Source organism: Phyllostomus discolor, chromosome 2, assembly GCF_004126475.2.
Source record: "Phyllostomus discolor isolate MPI-MPIP mPhyDis1 chromosome 2, mPhyDis1.pri.v3, whole genome shotgun sequence".
NCBI lineage: Eukaryota > Metazoa > Chordata > Mammalia > Chiroptera > Phyllostomidae > Phyllostomus > Phyllostomus discolor.
Window position 1 is genome coordinate 216,825,472 of NC_040904.2, and position 15,533 is coordinate 216,841,004.

The 15,533-nt window shown below is 61.6% G+C and overlaps 1 protein-coding gene across 1 annotated transcript; it reads left to right on the top strand.

Moving 5' to 3' along the window:
- The first annotated feature begins 176 nt into the window (after positions 1–176).
- Positions 177–15,194, top strand: LOC118498595 (RNA helicase Mov10l1-like). Its single transcript, XM_036017155.1, has 8 exons — positions 177–293; positions 1,130–1,314; positions 6,105–6,267; positions 12,757–12,869; positions 13,227–13,414; positions 14,314–14,463; positions 14,574–14,806; positions 15,004–15,194. Exons 1-8 carry the CDS (start codon positions 197–199, stop codon positions 15,192–15,194), a joined length of 1,320 nt encoding a protein of 439 aa, XP_035873048.1. The 5' UTR covers positions 177–196.
- Positions 15,195–15,533: the final 339 nt, after the last annotated feature.

Below are 15,533 nucleotides of genomic sequence, written 5' to 3' on the forward strand. Positions count from 1 at the left end.
CACAGAAGGGACAACCTTATTGGCCAAGGTCGAAGGGCTGCTGGCGCAGGCGTCAGCACGGCAACCCCATTGGCCAAGCTCCACAAAGCAAGGCGCAGGCGCGGGCACGATCATCCTATTGGCTGCAGAGGCAACGTGGCCACGTGCCGGAGCCTCCGGCGGCAAGACGCGTCGTGGAGCAGGCGGTGGCTCGGCCATGCTGCGCCTCGCGGCCAAGCTGGTGGCCTTCTTCTGGAGGAAGGCGGATGGGCCGGAGGAGGAGGTCCGGCCGCCGGGGCTCGAGCCCCGGGAAGGTGCGCGCGGGGCAGTGCCGCTTGCGGTGGGGTTGGGGCAGGCACAGGTGGGGGCCGGGCCGCGGCCCGGGAGCGCCCTCCGCTGCATCCCTGCCCCGGTGAGAGCGCAGCCAGGCCCTGTTCTCTAACCTCCCCGAGAGGCGCACACCTGGGCCCGTCGTCGGCCCTTTCTCCATCCGGCCCTCCGTGCGGTGCGGGCTTGAAGACGCAGCCCGAGCTAGGGTTCCACTCCGGGAGGGCGGCGGGGCCGGACGTCGCCTGCGCGCCTCATTCAGGGGTCGCCTGTGACGGGGAAGCAGCGGAGCGGGCGCAGAGAGGAGCCAGGACGCCGGCTGCAGCCGCGTGCTCGGCCCTGGGTGGAGAGGGTCACTGGGTCGCCGGGGCATGCCCTGCTCCCGGGCCGGTTTGCTCCCCGAGCCCGGAATCGCCTGCGTCGCCTCCTTAAGTGATACAGAACGTCCGGCCGCCGCCACGGCCGCCTTGATGACGGCGAAAGAAAACAGTAGTGACAGCTCCCCGGAGGCGACAGCGCCAGGGACAGCGCGCTGCACCCTGACCTGCACCGGGCCCTCCGGTTTCTGCGCTGCTCCCGGTTCTGTCCCCTGGACGGCTCCTTGGGTCCCTTTCACAGGCGGAGCCGGCACAGCGTGGCCAGGGACCCGGCCCGGGTGTGCGCCTCGCGGCGGGGAGAGCTGGAGTGGGAGCGGCGGGCAGCCTGCCTCGTACGCCTGACGTTCTGAACCCTCCCCAGCAGGGTCCTCCTGCCCCCTGGGCGCCCCATACTCAGGGCGGGCCCACTCGTGTGGTCAGTGTGACCTCTCTGTTGACCTGCCTAGGTGACACCAAGGTGAAAACCGTGCGCGGTGTGGTGACGAGGTACTGCAGCGACTACGGCATGATCGACGACCTGATATACTTCTCCAACGAGGTTGTGGCCGGCAAGGCGCTGCTGAACGTGGGGCAGGAAGTCATTGCCGCTGTGGAGGAAAACAGAGTGTCCAGTGGCCTGAAAGCAGTCAGGGTGAGGCCGCGGGCGGCTTGGGAGGTTGCTTGGCCGCGGGGTTTCGCCCTGCTGCCGTGGGGGCGGGGGTGGGGCTCTGGGACAGCCTGGTGCGGGAGGGAGGGGCCTGCATTCCTTCTCACAGCGGGCTCTGTTTTAAAAAAAACAGTGGTGGTCACTGTAAAGCATTCAAACACCGTGGAAATTTATAATTCACAAGTTTGTCTCTCTCGTCATACCGTGGAGAACACTTACCATTTATATAGCCTTGTAGTCTTTAAAAAGTATTATTAAAAATAATAACTATTGCATCCTTTGTTAATACAAGTAGCAAAGACCACTAGTGGGTTCTATTACTCAGCTTTTTTCATTTAAAAAATAGTATTTTGGGGCAGGAGCCCTGGCTGGTATGGCTCAGTGGACTGAGCACTGGACTGTGAACCAAAAAATGGTATTTTTGTGCTCCAAATTGTTGGCAACAGAATGATTAGTCTAAGGGCAGGCACATTTAACTTTTCGATGGTGACCACCTGCTTCCCCTCCCACGGCAGTGTGCCACACTGAACTCCCGGGGGCAGGGCGAGGGGCTGCTGTGCCTTGTGTGGGCGAGGACACGCGTGTCCGTGCTCTGGGCCCGTGCCAGTCCCACCAGTGAGCGGTGACCTTGTCACTTCAGTGTGCACTTCAGTTTTACAACAGATCAGTGTTTCACTTTTTTGTAGGAATTATTTTCACGTCCTTTGTCCATATTTTTTCTTGGGTCCAACTTTTTTAATTAAAATTCTGTATTAGGGAATTTATAGCTTTTTAAGGAAAAATATTATATGAAAGTATTGCAAATATTTCCCCCAAGATAGCCTTTTGGCTTTTGTTTTGTGAAGTCTTTCTGTAGTTAAATGTGTCTGTCTTCTCATTGTAGTCTCTGGGCTCTGTACGAAACCTGAGCGAGGCTTACTCTGCTTCTCACCACGAGTAAACACTCAGGTTTTCCTCGGGCGGTTGTTTATTGGCGTCCATGCACTTACTCTGCCTGGAGCCTACTGGGCGTGCAGGCGATGAGAGAGGCAACCGTGGCTACCAGTCGTCCCACAGGGCAGTGCACTTTCCCCTCCGATGGGAGAGGCCCCTTTATCGCGCGTCAGAAGTCCACGTATGGCCAGGGACCCCGCCTGGACCCTGTCTGCGCTGATGCCTGCAGGGGCCCCGGCTGGGTGGTGCCTGCGGGTGGCAGGCAGGCAGGTCTCCCTCCCACGCCGGCTCTCCCCTCGTTCTGACCAACATCAGAGCCGTCTGCTGTCCGGCGCCTCGGCTCGGGCGGGCTGTCGGCTGGACAGTGCTGCATCGGTGGCTCGTTCAGGCTCCGCACCAAGCGGAGCCTCTGGCGTCTTTCCCACGCACGGCCGACGCCTGTTCGTTTGCCGACGCCGCCCTTTGCACTCTTTTCACGGGTCCGAGCTTCTCTCTACCCAGGTTCCGAGAGTTCCTGGCCGAGTTTATTTCCAAGAATTTTAATGTTTGTGTTTCATTATCGGTATAATTTTACTTCATGTTTTCAAGTTAATTTCTTCTTTCTGTATAGGAGAGCTATTGGTTTTTGTTACATAATTTGGCAGCTGGCAAGCAGCTCAGCTACAGGTTAAAAATGGTTGAGATGTACTTTGTTACTATTTTGGTTAGTAAATGCTATCTTAATGCTTAATATCATCTTTCTCAAAATTTAAAGATAATACGCACATCCTAGAATCACGTTCAGTACAAATAGCTTCCAGTTGTGTGGCTGTTTAAATTTAAATTTATTAAAAGTAAGTACAGCCCTGCCTGGTGTAGCTCAGTGGATTGAGCATGGGCTGCAAACCAAAGGGTTGCCAGTTCAATTCCCAGTCAGAGCACAACCCTGGGTTGCAGGCCGGGTCCCCAGTGGGTGCCACATGAGAGGCAACCACACACTGATGTTTTTGTCCCTCTCTTTCTCCCTCCCTTCCCCTCTCTCTAAAAATAAGTAAATCATTCTTTATTAAAAAGTAAGTACAAGTTTAAAAGTAATTCTTCAGTTGCACTAAGTACATTTCAAGAGCTAAATGTAGCTGGTGGCTACCAAACCGGGCAGCACAAACCTGAAATGTTTCTGTCACCCCAGCGCTGCTGGGTCGCTCTGCGGGACCACTGCGAAACGAGAAGCCGGCTCCTCCAGGCCCCCCTGCCCCACCCGTGCTCCCACCCCTTGGCGTCGCACTGCGCGCGCTGAGCCTTGGTCCTGGGTGCTGGGTGCCGGGTGCCAGGTCCCGGGACCTGCCTGCGCTTGTCAGCCAGCGCTGGCTGCGGTGCGTGCCCCCTCCACCGGGGCGGGTGTGCAGCGGCCCGAGTACCTGGCCCTCCGGGCCGCCTCGCCCGTGTTTTGTTGAGGGGCTTCTCGGTGCCGACGTGCACCCGATGGAAGCGACCGTTCTCGGCGTTTTCGGGTGCGTTTCAGCAGCACCGAGTGCCGTCCCCCCCATCCGTGCTCGGGACTCCTCATCCCTCCCGGCTGCAGCTCCTCCACACAGTTCACTGCTGCTCCTGCCTCGGGGCCGGGCTGCTTCAGGTCCTGCGTGTCAGCGGGACCGTACGGCCCGTGTCCTCTTGTGGCTGGCCTGCGGGGCGTGGCGCGGTGCTTTCAAGGCTCGTCTTCCGTGTGATGCGTCAGAACTTCGTTCCTCCGTGCGGCCGAGGAGGGCCCCGCCGTGTGGGCGGGCCGCAGCGTCTCTCCGCCCAGCCAGGGATGGGCGCTGGGCTGCTCCTGCCTCTCGGCTGTTGTGAGCAAGTGTCTGTCTGCGTCCCCGTTTGCTTTTTCGGATGTTCTTGGAACGGGACATGGGCCACGTGCCAGGCAGTCCCCTGTGTGGAACCTCGGAGGGCCTGGCAGGTTCTCCCCCGGCGGCTGCCCGGTCTTGCGTGCCCGCTGGCTGCGCACGGAGGTCCCAGGGTCTGATCTCAGCCGGCCTGAGCCGCGTGTCCACGTGTCGGCAGGAGCCGTCCTAGTGGACATGGAGCGGTGTCTTTTTGGTTCTCATGTACAGGCTTCTGACAGTGACATCGAGCCGTCTTTTCACAAGCTTGTGGGTTATTTAATATTTTTTGGAGAAACGTCTCTTCGAGTCCTTGGCCGTTGTTTAGTCGGGTGGTTTTCTTCCCGAGTTACGGGGGTTCCTCGTGTGCTCTGGATGTCACCCACCCTTACCGGACGTGTGGTTTGCAGGCGTCTCCTGCCGTGCTGCGGACTGCCTCCCCTGTTCCTGGCAGTGTCCTTGCACACACGGAGTTTTCGGTTTTAATGAGCTCCTCTTTATCTTCAGTTACCTGTGCTTTTGATGTTGCACTAAAAAAATTACCCACTAATCCCAGACCATGGTGGCTTCCACCCATGCTTTTCCCTGAGAGTCTCACGGTGTCAGCTCTGGAGTGTGACTCGGACCCGTTTGGAGTCCCTCCTGGGGCGAGGCGTTGGGGCGGGTTCGCCTTCGCTGTTCTGCCCGTCGGCTCCAGGGTGCCCGGCGTCCTCCTTGGAGGAGGCTTCGCAGTGGGGAGGACCGTTCCGCGTGGCGTGGTCTCGGCACCCTTGCTGACAGTGGGCTGTGCGTGTCAGCTTGTCTGACTCTGGACTCTGTCCCCGTCTGTCCCCGGGTCACACGACGCCACCGTGTTTGATGACTGCGCTTCTAGCGAGTTCTGAAATCCAGTGGGGAGCCTCCAGCTTTGTCCTGCTTTTCAAGCCTGTTCTGGCTGCTCAGGGTCCCTAAGGGTCCCTCTGAGTCCTAGGACGAGTTTTCTGTTTCTGGAGAAGGGCCGAGGGGACTCCCACAGGGGTGCCCTGACTTTGCAGGCTGCTCAGCACGGTGTTGCCGTCTTCACCTCGAGGCTCCAGTCCACGGACGCGCTGTCTCCTGCTCACCCGGGTCTCCGTTCCCAGGGTGCAGGTCCCCCCCCCACCCCCGCCCCGGGTTAAAGTTACCTCTGAGTATCTTGGTCTTTTTGATGTTAGCGCATGCACCAAATTGCTTTTTTTTTTTTAATTTCCTTTTTTGGATTATCCATTGCAAGTGTACAGAAATCCAGCTGACTTTTGTGTGATGAATCTTCGTCCTGCAGTTTTGCTCATTTATCAGCTATCACAGTTTTTAATGGAATGTTTAACGGTTTCTACATATAAAATCCAACCATCTGCAAACAGATTATTTTACTTCTTCCTTTCCATCAGGTTAGATTCCTTTCTTTTCTTTTCTTTTCTTTCTTTTCTTACTTTTCTTTCTTTTTCTTTTGCCTCATTGCTCTGGCTGGAACTTCAGTGGTGTTTTGAACAGGAGTGGCGAACAGAGGCGTCTTGCCTTTTTACTGATCTTGAGGAAAAGCTTCCAGCCTGTCGCCACTGGCTGGCGGGTAGCTGCGGGAGTGGCCCGCGTGGCCTCTGTCATGGTGAGGACGCCCCCTTCTGGCCGAGTTTGTGGAGCGCTCCATCATGAGAGCGCGCTTTCCCGAGTGTTGTCAGGGGCCTTTTCTGCGTGACCCCAGACGGCGGCGTGTTTTCCCTGGTTCTGCCGGTGGGCGCACCACGTGGTTGGATTTTCGTGCTCGGAGCCATCTCTACCTTCTGGGCAATGCCCCCCTTGGTTGTGCTGCGTGATCCTTTTAATATTTTGCTGCACTCGGTTTGCTAGTATTTTGTGGAGGGTTTCTGCGTCTCCCTCTGTAAGGGGGACCAGCCTTCAGTTTGTAGGGGGCTACCCTCCCTGTGGCTCCCTTGTCTCGGTCTGAATGGGGGCTTGTCTGTGTCTCAGGTGGAAGCTGTCTCCGATAAGTGGGAAGAGGACAGCAAAGCCCGGGGAGGGGGGCTGTCAGACTCCAGCCCCCGCGTGCTGATCGGCTGCGTGACCTCGCTGACCAAGGGCGCCGGCTACATCAACCAGACCACGTACTTCTCTCTGCAGAGTGTTTGCGAAGGTAGGCCGGTGGGTTTGCACGTCACAGTTGAAAGTGGGTTCTGTGGCTCAGTTGTTTGGAGCCTCGTCCTGTAACCACAGGGTTGCAGGTTTGATCCTCAGCCCAGGTGCGTGCGGGAGGCAGCCAGTGGATGTTTCTCTTCCTCCCTCCCTCTCTCTCTAAAAGCAAGGAGAAGATGTACTTGGGTGAGGATGACAAAATCAATGAAAGTGGGTTTTGTGGGTTTGTTTTGTTTTTATGGTTGAGACTCCCAGTGCTCACATGTGCCCCCGAGAGGCCGGGACCAGAGCAGCGTCTCAGGGTCGGGCCAGGGGGCTGCATGCGGGGCTCTCCTGTCGGGCAGATGCTCTGTGGTCTGTGCTCGTGCGTGGGGTGCAGCCCCTCGTTACCGGGTGACCGCTCCTCTCGCGTCATCGCTGCCACCACGGGTCTGTACAGAGGTGCTGTCACTTTTACAGTCCCGCACCTGTTCTCAGGTGCGGCTTGGGGGTAGCCTGGTAACTTCCCCAAAATACACATCCGTGTTTAGTTGCATTTGTTTTAGCTGACCCAAGATTCTGCTTCCACCCCTGAAGAACAAGCGTGTTGCACCCCTCATCGAGCTCACCCCACAGCCGTCTCCGTGGGCCGCGCGGTGCGGCTGTGGGGGCCCACGGGCGGCGAGAGCCGGCTCCTCCTCCGCGGGAGACACAGGCCGGCCCCGTTCGGAACCCCGCGGAGGTCGGCAGAGCTCCTTGGGAGGTGCTTTCCGAGCCGGCTTCCGGCCACGCGCCCTGCAGGCTGCCTGCTGGCGGAGCGGGAGCTCTCCCCGCCGGGCTGCCGGGGCAGGAGGACATGGGCTCAGCCCGCCCGGCAGCCGGCTCTGCTGCTGTTCACGGACATGAAAGCTGGGGCCGACTTGATGGCTGACCTTGGGAGTCCCAGAAGTGGAACTGGCGGTGGCCGGCCAGGGTTTTGAGATCCCTGTCCCCTGGGACTCCCCAGCCCTGCAGTGGCTCAGCTCCAGAGGAGTCTTGGCCCAGTGACCGTGCCAACAGCAGCCACGCCCAGGTGGGGGCGTGGCTCACACCGTGGGCACCGCTGGCAGGTGCCGAGGAGAAAGGTCCCCTGAGGACGGCCGCTGGAACGCAGGCGGCGGCCCCAGCACACGTGGTCCTGTTGTGGGAAACATGCTCCCGCCCGGAGACAGCGGCACAGCTGCCGACACTGTGGCCGCAGAGCCTGGCGACCACCCGGAACGTTCTCCAATGAGAAAATTGTGAGCAGGGTCGAAATGGGCTCTGCAGCCAGTAGTGGGTGGTGGAGCCGGTGGCACGGCCTCACCTCTGGGTGTCGGCAGCGCGAGCGCAGCACGGACGGCACCTGCCAGGCTCAGGCTCCTTCGTGCAGGCAGGGCCCCCTGCTGGCCGGCGCCCCACAGTGCGGAAAGGGAGAGTGGGGCCGCCTTTTCGCTGCCTTCGGGGGAGTGAGGGCGCGGTTTCCTCCTGGTGCCTGGCTCCAGCGGGGGCTGCTCGGAGCCCTGGCTCCCGCCAGGGGCTTTGCAGACTGAGGCCCTTCGGAGAGGAGCCAGGCGGCATGCGGATCCGTCCTCCGAGAGCCTTTGGGTGACCTCAGTGAGGTCCAGCTCAGGCGGGTGGCAGGGGCGAGCGTGTGGGGTGCCGCCCGGGAGCCTGTCAACCTTGAACAGTGTGAAGGTCTCGGACGCTGAGGGCGGTGTTTGGGATCTTGGCCCACACACGATGCTTGTGGGAGTTCCCAGCAGCAGCAGCAGCAGCAGCAGGGGGCTCAGTGGTTACACGTGAGTCTCCCTCCAGTGGACCCCCCACCGTCGTGGCCAAGGCGGCCTCCGTGGAATCGGGGGCCCAGCCTGCGGCTGCGTCCTCGTCCTCGTGCCCAGCGCAGGTCGTTGGAGGCCGCTCGCGCCCTGCTGTGCGGGTGCGCTGTGAATCACGGCGCGTGTGGCAGCCTCCCTGGCCTCTGGGTGCCAGCAGCCCCCACCCCACCCTCTGGCTGTGGCAGCGGAGGGCGCCCGCAGATGCTGACACCCAGCCCCGGAGAGCAGCGTGGCCCTGGACGGGCAGGAACCGCTGGCCCAGGTCAGAGCCCGAGGCCCGCGTGGAGGCGGCCTCGCCCCTCACCCTCCGTGCCCAGAGTGCGCGGGGGCGGCCCTGCGGCGCCCGGCTGTCCTGAGCTCCCAGCCTGGCGCACAAGTCTGATTACTTCCTTATTTGCTTTTTCTCTCTTTTTTTTAATTATAATATATTCATTATGCTATTACAGTTGTCCCAATTCTTCCCTCTCTGCCCCCTCCACCTAGCACCCCCACTCTCACAGGCAATGCCCCTGCCACTGACCACGTCCACGGGTCACGTGTGCAAGGTCTGTGGCTGCTCCGTTTCCGATGCTGCGCTTGACGTCCCCGCGGCTGTTCTGAAACCACACGTTTGCACGCCTTCACCCCTCACCTCCCCTCCCGCTCCTTCGGGCCGGCACCGAAACGCTCTTCGTGTCCGTCATTCTGTCTGTCCTCCTTCTTCGCCTGGTTTGCTTTTTAGACTCAGTTGTTGTTAGATACGTATTTATTGCTGTTTTATTGTTCGTAGTTCTGATCTTTTTCTTAAACAAGTCCCTTAAACATTTCACGTGATAACGGTTTGGTGATGGTGAACTCCTTTAGTTTTTTTCTTGTCTGGGAAGCATTTATCTGCCCTTCCATTCTACATGACGGCTGTGCTGGGTAGAGCAACCTGGGCTGTGGGTCCCTGCTTTTCATGACCTTGAACACTTCTTGCCAGTCCCTCCTTGCCTGCAGGTTTCTTTTGAGAAATCAGCTGAGAGTATTATGTGAGCTCCCCTGTGGGTAACTACCCGCTTTTCTCTGGCTGCTTTGGAGATTCTCTCTTTATCTTTAATTGTGGGCAGTTTAGTTACGTGTCTTGGAGTGGGCCTCTGCATCCACCTTGTTTGGGACCCTCTGTGTTCCCTGGACTTGCATGTCTGTTTCCTTCACCAAATTAGGGAGGTTTTCTTTCATTAATTTTTCAAATAGATTTACACTCTCTTGCTCTTTCCCTTCTCCTGGCACCCCTATGATGCGAATGTTGGAACGCTTGAAGTTGTCCCAGAGGCTGCTTACACTATCCTCGTCTTTTTGGGGTTTTTTTTCTTCCTGTTGTTCTACTTGGTGGTTTTTTGCTTCCTTATGTTCCAAATCATTGATTTGAACCTTGGTTTTATCCACTCTGCTGTTGTTTCCCCGTAAACTGTTCTTTATTTCAATTAGTGTGTCCTTCATTTCTGGATCGTTCTTATGCTGTTGACGTCTTCACTAAGTTCCTTGAGTGTCCTTATAACCAGCGTTTTGAACTCTGCATCTGATAGATTGTTTATCTCCATTTTGTTTAGTTCTTTTTCTGGAGTTTTGATCTGTTCTCTCATTTATGCCATGTTTCTTTGTCCCCTCACTTTGGCAGCCTCCCTGTGTTTGTTTCTATGCGTTAGGTAGAGCTGCTTTGACTCCATGTCTTGGTAGCATGACTTAATGCAGTAGGTGTCCTGTAGGGTCCAGTGGCACAGCCTCCCCCATCACCCAACCTGGGTACTCGAGGTGCACCCTTTGTGAGGGCTGAGCTCACCCTCCTCTTGTAGTTGAGTCTTGGTTGCTTTGGCAGGCCGATGGGAGGGACTTACCCAGGCCAATCAGCTAGTAGGACTGGCTGTGACCACTGACCACCACCCTCCACCCTTCGAGAAGGATCAGCTGTGCAGGGGCAGGTGGTGTGCTCTGATGTGGTCTGTAGCTGACCACTGGGTGCAGAGGCCTTGGGGGTTCCTGGGCGGTGCAGGACAAGGTCAGCCCCCACCTGTGTTCTGCCAGGGGCCACCCTGCCTGAGCTACAAAGCAATCTGAGATGGCTGCTGCTTGTGCCGGGCTGGGAGATTCCCAGGTGAAGCCGAGCTGTGAACCTAGGCTGGCTGCTGCTAGTGCTGGGCTTGGGGCTCAATGAGGCCAGCTGCTGCTTGTTTGAGAGGATTTAGGAAGCTGTGAAGCCTGAGCCAAGACCTGTCATTCATATGGAAAAGCATCTGTTAACAGCTTGGGTGGGCCTGTAAGTTGGGTCGGACAGAGTCTCTGGGGATCTCAGGGTGGGGCAAAGAGTGTCAGCCAGGTGGGTGGAGTCTCAGAGAGGGCACCTGCCTGCCAGCTCTGTGGGGGGAGGGCTCAGAAGAGGGACAGTGGCCTCTGCCGACTTTCCTGTCCGGGAGACAGCTGCCCCCCAGCCCCAGCCGTGATGTCAGCCCCTTCACTCCCTCCCTGGATGCCACGGGTGCCCTTGGAGCTGCTGCCCCGGTGCTGGGGCTCAGAGGAGGGAACCTGAGGGCTGGGTCTGGGGTGCGCCTTCTCAGAGGACCTGCTCTGGACTCCCCAGGCTTCTTCCCCCGACTCAGTCCCCCCTGGTTACTGCAGCCAGAGGCTGTGGAGGCTGATCTCCCTGGCATCCCGGAACCCTGGGCTGGGGGCCTGGTGTGGGGCGGGGACTCCTCGCTCCCAGGATGTCCCTCCCGAGCTTCCATCCACCGCACACGGCTGTGGGACCAGCCTGTTCTGCATCTGCGCCCCTCCTACCAGTCTGCCTGGGTGTGGTTCCCTTGACTCTGTGGTTGTCAGGCTCCCGCTCACCGTGGTTTCTGACGGTCCTGAGTGATGGTCGTTCTACATGTTGTAATTTTAATGTGGTTGTGCAAGAATGGGATCGGGGTTTACCTGTGCCGCCATCTTGACTGGGAATCACTCCTCGTTTTCAAACCAAACTGGTTTATGCCCCTGCGTGTGACAGGAAGAGGAAGTCCGGTGGACCCTTTGGGAGACCGTCTGCGGGACCCCAGAGCCACAGGTAGTCCAGGGCTCCTTCCCTGGGGTGCTGGGCAGTCTCCCGACTCCAAGCCTGCCCTGTGTGGACCACTTGGCCTTGACCTCTGGCTCATGGCTGGGGTTAGCCCCCAGCAGGCACCAGCTGGTGGGCGGGAGGGGATTGAGGGGGGGTTGGGCTGCCCTGGGCCTTGACGGCGGCCCCTTCCTCTTCCACGGCGAGCAGGGCGAGCAGGCTGCACTCGACCTGGGGCCCGGCTCCGAGGGGAGGGCGGGTGTGGGGCTTCACTAAGACGACGTTCGTTTTCAAAACCTGTACATCGTCTTGTAAACTAATGTCACACAAACAGACCTTAAAAGCAGTACTGATCAGAAACTGTTTCCAAAACTAGTTCTTTCTAGGGGGTTGAGAAGTAATGCCTGGGCACATTAAAACCACCTACTGTTGATCATGCAGCCCTTGTCTGTGGCACATGCTGACACACTTTAATCTCCCAGCATTCCTGGTGGCCGGTCACTGGCACAGAGCCCCACAGCACACTCTGTGGGAGCCGCGGCTGCCCCACCCCTGGTGTGTGCCCAGGAGGCTGCAGATGAAAGCCAGCTGCCATGGCTGGTAAACGGGTGCCGGGCAGAGCCCGTCTCGTGTGTCACATGGGGCCCTGAGCACAGTCCTGCTGCTGCACAGCTGGCCTGGGGCGGCTGGTCCCTGGTGCCCCGCGCCCGCCAGCCCTGCCCCCATGGCCCCGGGAGGGACAGCCCCTGCCCAGGGTTCTGGCTCACGTGTGCTCATCACCAGCTTCCTGGAAAAACAAACTCAGTGCCCAGCCACACCCTCTGGCTCTCGAGTGTGTTGCTAGCAGACGTGTTCCCTGCAGAGCGACCCGAGGCTGCAGCCGCCCCACACCCTGCCCTTTCCTGTCTTCATCAGGACAGCCGAGCCGTTGCCCAGGATGGCCTTGTACGTCACTGACCTTCCCAGCTCCCCCGCCGGGCCGGCCAGCGGGGCCCAGCGGGCCTGGCCCCCTGTAGGCTGGGGTGCAAGCCCCCGCACAGCTGCCTGGCACGCCCCGGGGCTGCGAGGCACGGCGGGCTCCTGGCCTGAGCTGCGTGGGCATGGCTGCCAGCCCTCACCTCCCCGCATCCCCAGCACCCCGCATCCCCAAGGCAGGAGGGGCACTCACACTGTCTGGGCAGAGCTGCAAACCCAGGGTGCCTGGGCTCAGGAAACTGCCCACCCTTGGGTGCCCACCCCTCCAAGTGGACGGTGGTGACAGGTCCGCCACCGAGCACATCTCGCTCTGCTGAGGACACTTGGGGACCCGTGATAAACACACAGGGAGTGTCTGCACCCGACGGGCTCTGCAACCGTGCCCACCTGCTGCCTGGCCAAGGACCTGCGGCAGAGTGGGGCGAGGGGAGGAGGCCGTGCGGCTGGGTGGGTCCAGAGGAGATGCCGGTGGCAGACGCGTCCCTGCCGCAGAGCACCGCGCGTCCCCACCAGAGCAGGGAGGCCCGTGCACCGTCGCCCCTTCCGAGGGGCCAGGCGCGGTCGGGCCAGACGCCACAGTCGGGACAGACCCGGTAACGCCGCTGCCCTGCCCTGCCTCGCCCTGCAGGGTTCGAGCCGTGCAAGGGGGACTGGGTGGAGGCCACCTACTGGATCCGGCCGGGCACGTGGAGCAGCGAGGCCCTGCTGGTGAAGCCGCTGCGGTACAAGCGTGTGGACAGGGTAGGCGCTGGCCCGCCCTCAGCCTGCTCTCCCGGGCGCCCTGGAGCCACCGAAGACCCCGGCGTGGTGTCCAGGCTACGTCCTAAGTGGGGCACTTCGTGCCCAAGTCCTGACTGCCTGACTGCGGGCAGCGCAGGCAGTGGGGGATGGGCGTGCGGCCGGGGCCCCGGTGAGGGTGGCGGCGTATGGGGGCCCTGGCTCCAAGGTCCCCACGGCTGGCGTCATTTTTGGGGCATCGCTTCCCCTCCAGGAGCAGGGTTCCCCTCCCCCCACCAGGTTCCCCCTCGCCCGAGGTTCCCCGTCGCCGTCACCTGCAGGGGCCCCGGGCGAGGGAAGGCCACCTGACCCCGCCCGCAGGTGTGCGTTTCCAGCCTCTGGGGGAGGAACGGGGTGATCGACGACAGCGTCTTCTTCACCCTGGACTCCGTGCGGCTCCCGGAGGGGTATGTGCCGCGCAGGCACGACCTGGTCAGCGCCGTGGTGGTGGAGAGCAGCCAGTCCTGCTACCTGTGGCGGGCCCTGTGCGTGACCCCGGTGGCCAGGCGGTAAGGGGGCCTGCGCGGGCCGGGCGGGAAGGGCGACGGTGGCCCATGCGGCTGGGTGAGCGGCTGCCGTCCACACCCTCGTGCCACCGGGGCGGCGGCGGCAGCGGTGGGAAGCGGGCGTCTCCCGCCGGTGTCCGTGGTGACCGCGTCGAGGCCCCGCGCTGCCCCTGGTCTGCCCTGGGCGGTCTCCCTGTCCGGCGGGTTTGTGTCTTGTCCTTCCCTGCGTCGGCATTCATCGGCCTTGGACTCCTCGTGCCTGCGTCCTTCCCACGGCGCCCCAGGGGCCGCAGCTCCGCCCAGCAGGCTGGCGTGGCGGGGGGCTCCCTGCCGCAGACCTCCCTCCTCCACCTGCCTCCCCTCAGCGGGCAGCTCACTGCCTGGCGCCCAGTGACACGTGCATGCCGTCCCCCCCTCACGGAACCTCAGGCTCATTTCCTGCTGCATAATCGAGCCCCAGAACCCAGGGGTGCAGACCGGCTGCCCCTTGGCCTGACTCACCTGGTCCACCCTGTCCAGCAGCAGCCTCAGGCTCGTTCTCGTTTGGACCGCCCCAGTCCTCCCCAGCCCTGACCTCCTGCCCCTCGGTGACCGGCTGACCTAGCTCTCAGAGGCGCCGGGCCCGCTGGGTGCGCATGCACCTGCTGCACACACTGGGCAGGCGCGGCCCGCTGGCTCCTGGCTGTGGCCAGTCCCTACCAGGGCAGCCTCCTCCGTGGCTCCGGGCAGCGGAGTGAGTCAGGGCAGCCAGCCAGAGGGGGTGCTGGCCATCGCTGGCCCAGGGGCTAACCCCAGGCCTGGCCCAGGGTGCTGCTCCCACATTGGCCTCAAACACATGACCTCACAGGGCAAGGGGAGGCCCCGCAGTCTGAGCCCGTGGCGCCATCCGGGCCTCTCTGCAGGGACAGTGCCACTGCCGCTGAGGCCGAGGCTCCGGAAGAGGTCTGCGAGGCCCAGTTACTGAAAGACAAAGGCAACATCGAAGTGACGAGAGCCACCGACTTCGGCACCGTGAAGGAGGGCGGCAGCAGGAGCATGGTGCTCTGCATAGAGTGAGTCCGCGGGGCTGCGCCCGCGGTCCCGGGGGAGCCCCGTGTCACACGCACGGCTGAGCGTGTGGGCGCCCGAGGCCCGCTGCTCGAGCCCCGCCCTCCGTGTGCAGGAACAAGGGAGACGCTCCGCAGCACTTGGTCAGCTGCAGGCTGGCCGGCTGGGACAGGGCCCGGCAGTTCCGGTTCCACACGCTGCGCAGGACCCAGCGCCGCCCACCCGCGCCTGCGGGAGCCGGCCCCGGGAAGGCGGGGGGCGGCGTCCACCCAGCAGACGGCGGCCGGGACGCCCAGGCCCATCGGGCGCCAGAGAGCGGCGTGAGCCACGGTGGCGCCGTCCCCCCAGGTAGACGGGGGCTGGGCTCCTTTGATGCCGCGGGCTCTCGGGTTCCGGACCTGCAGGCGGCCCCAGACCGGGGACAGCTGCCCGCTGTCGGCTGGCTGTGGGCTTCTGCCTGGCCCTGGGCTGGGCCGGGCTGGGCACGTGTGTCCTCCACGCCACCCCCTCAGACACGACTCCCCCCGCCCTGGTCTCCCCTCCAGGGGGCTGTGCCTGCGAAGCCGAGAGCGGGGAGAGAGAGCAGAGCGCCTCGCGGGAGCCGGCGGCCGAGCCTGCGCCCAGCGGGCTCATCCCTCCCGGAGGGAGGGCCCTGCTCGTGGTCGTCTGCGAGGCCAAGTACGCGGCAGCAGGGCCTGCGGGGGTCAGTGCTGGGGACGCTGACACGCTGACCTGAGGGGTCCCCAGGGTGGCCCCTCCAGGTCTGGTGGTGCGAGCTGGACGTGTAGCTCTCTCGGTGGGACCCAGCTCGTAGCCAGAGCACTGGTGGAGACCGTGGCTGGCAGGAGTTGCACCACGTGAGGCCCCGCCCCCGCCCCCCGAGCTGAGGCCCCCACCCCTCGCCTGACCTGTGAGTGACAGGTGACCAGCAGGCCGCCCTCAGCCCCTCGGAGCCGGGCCCCCTCCCCTCCTTGGCCTCCTTGCCCGTGTCCACGCTTCCGCCGCGGCCTGCTGGTCACCTGTCAGCGAGACGCTTGGGCAGCAGGCTTACACCGGCACCTGCTGGTTTAACTGT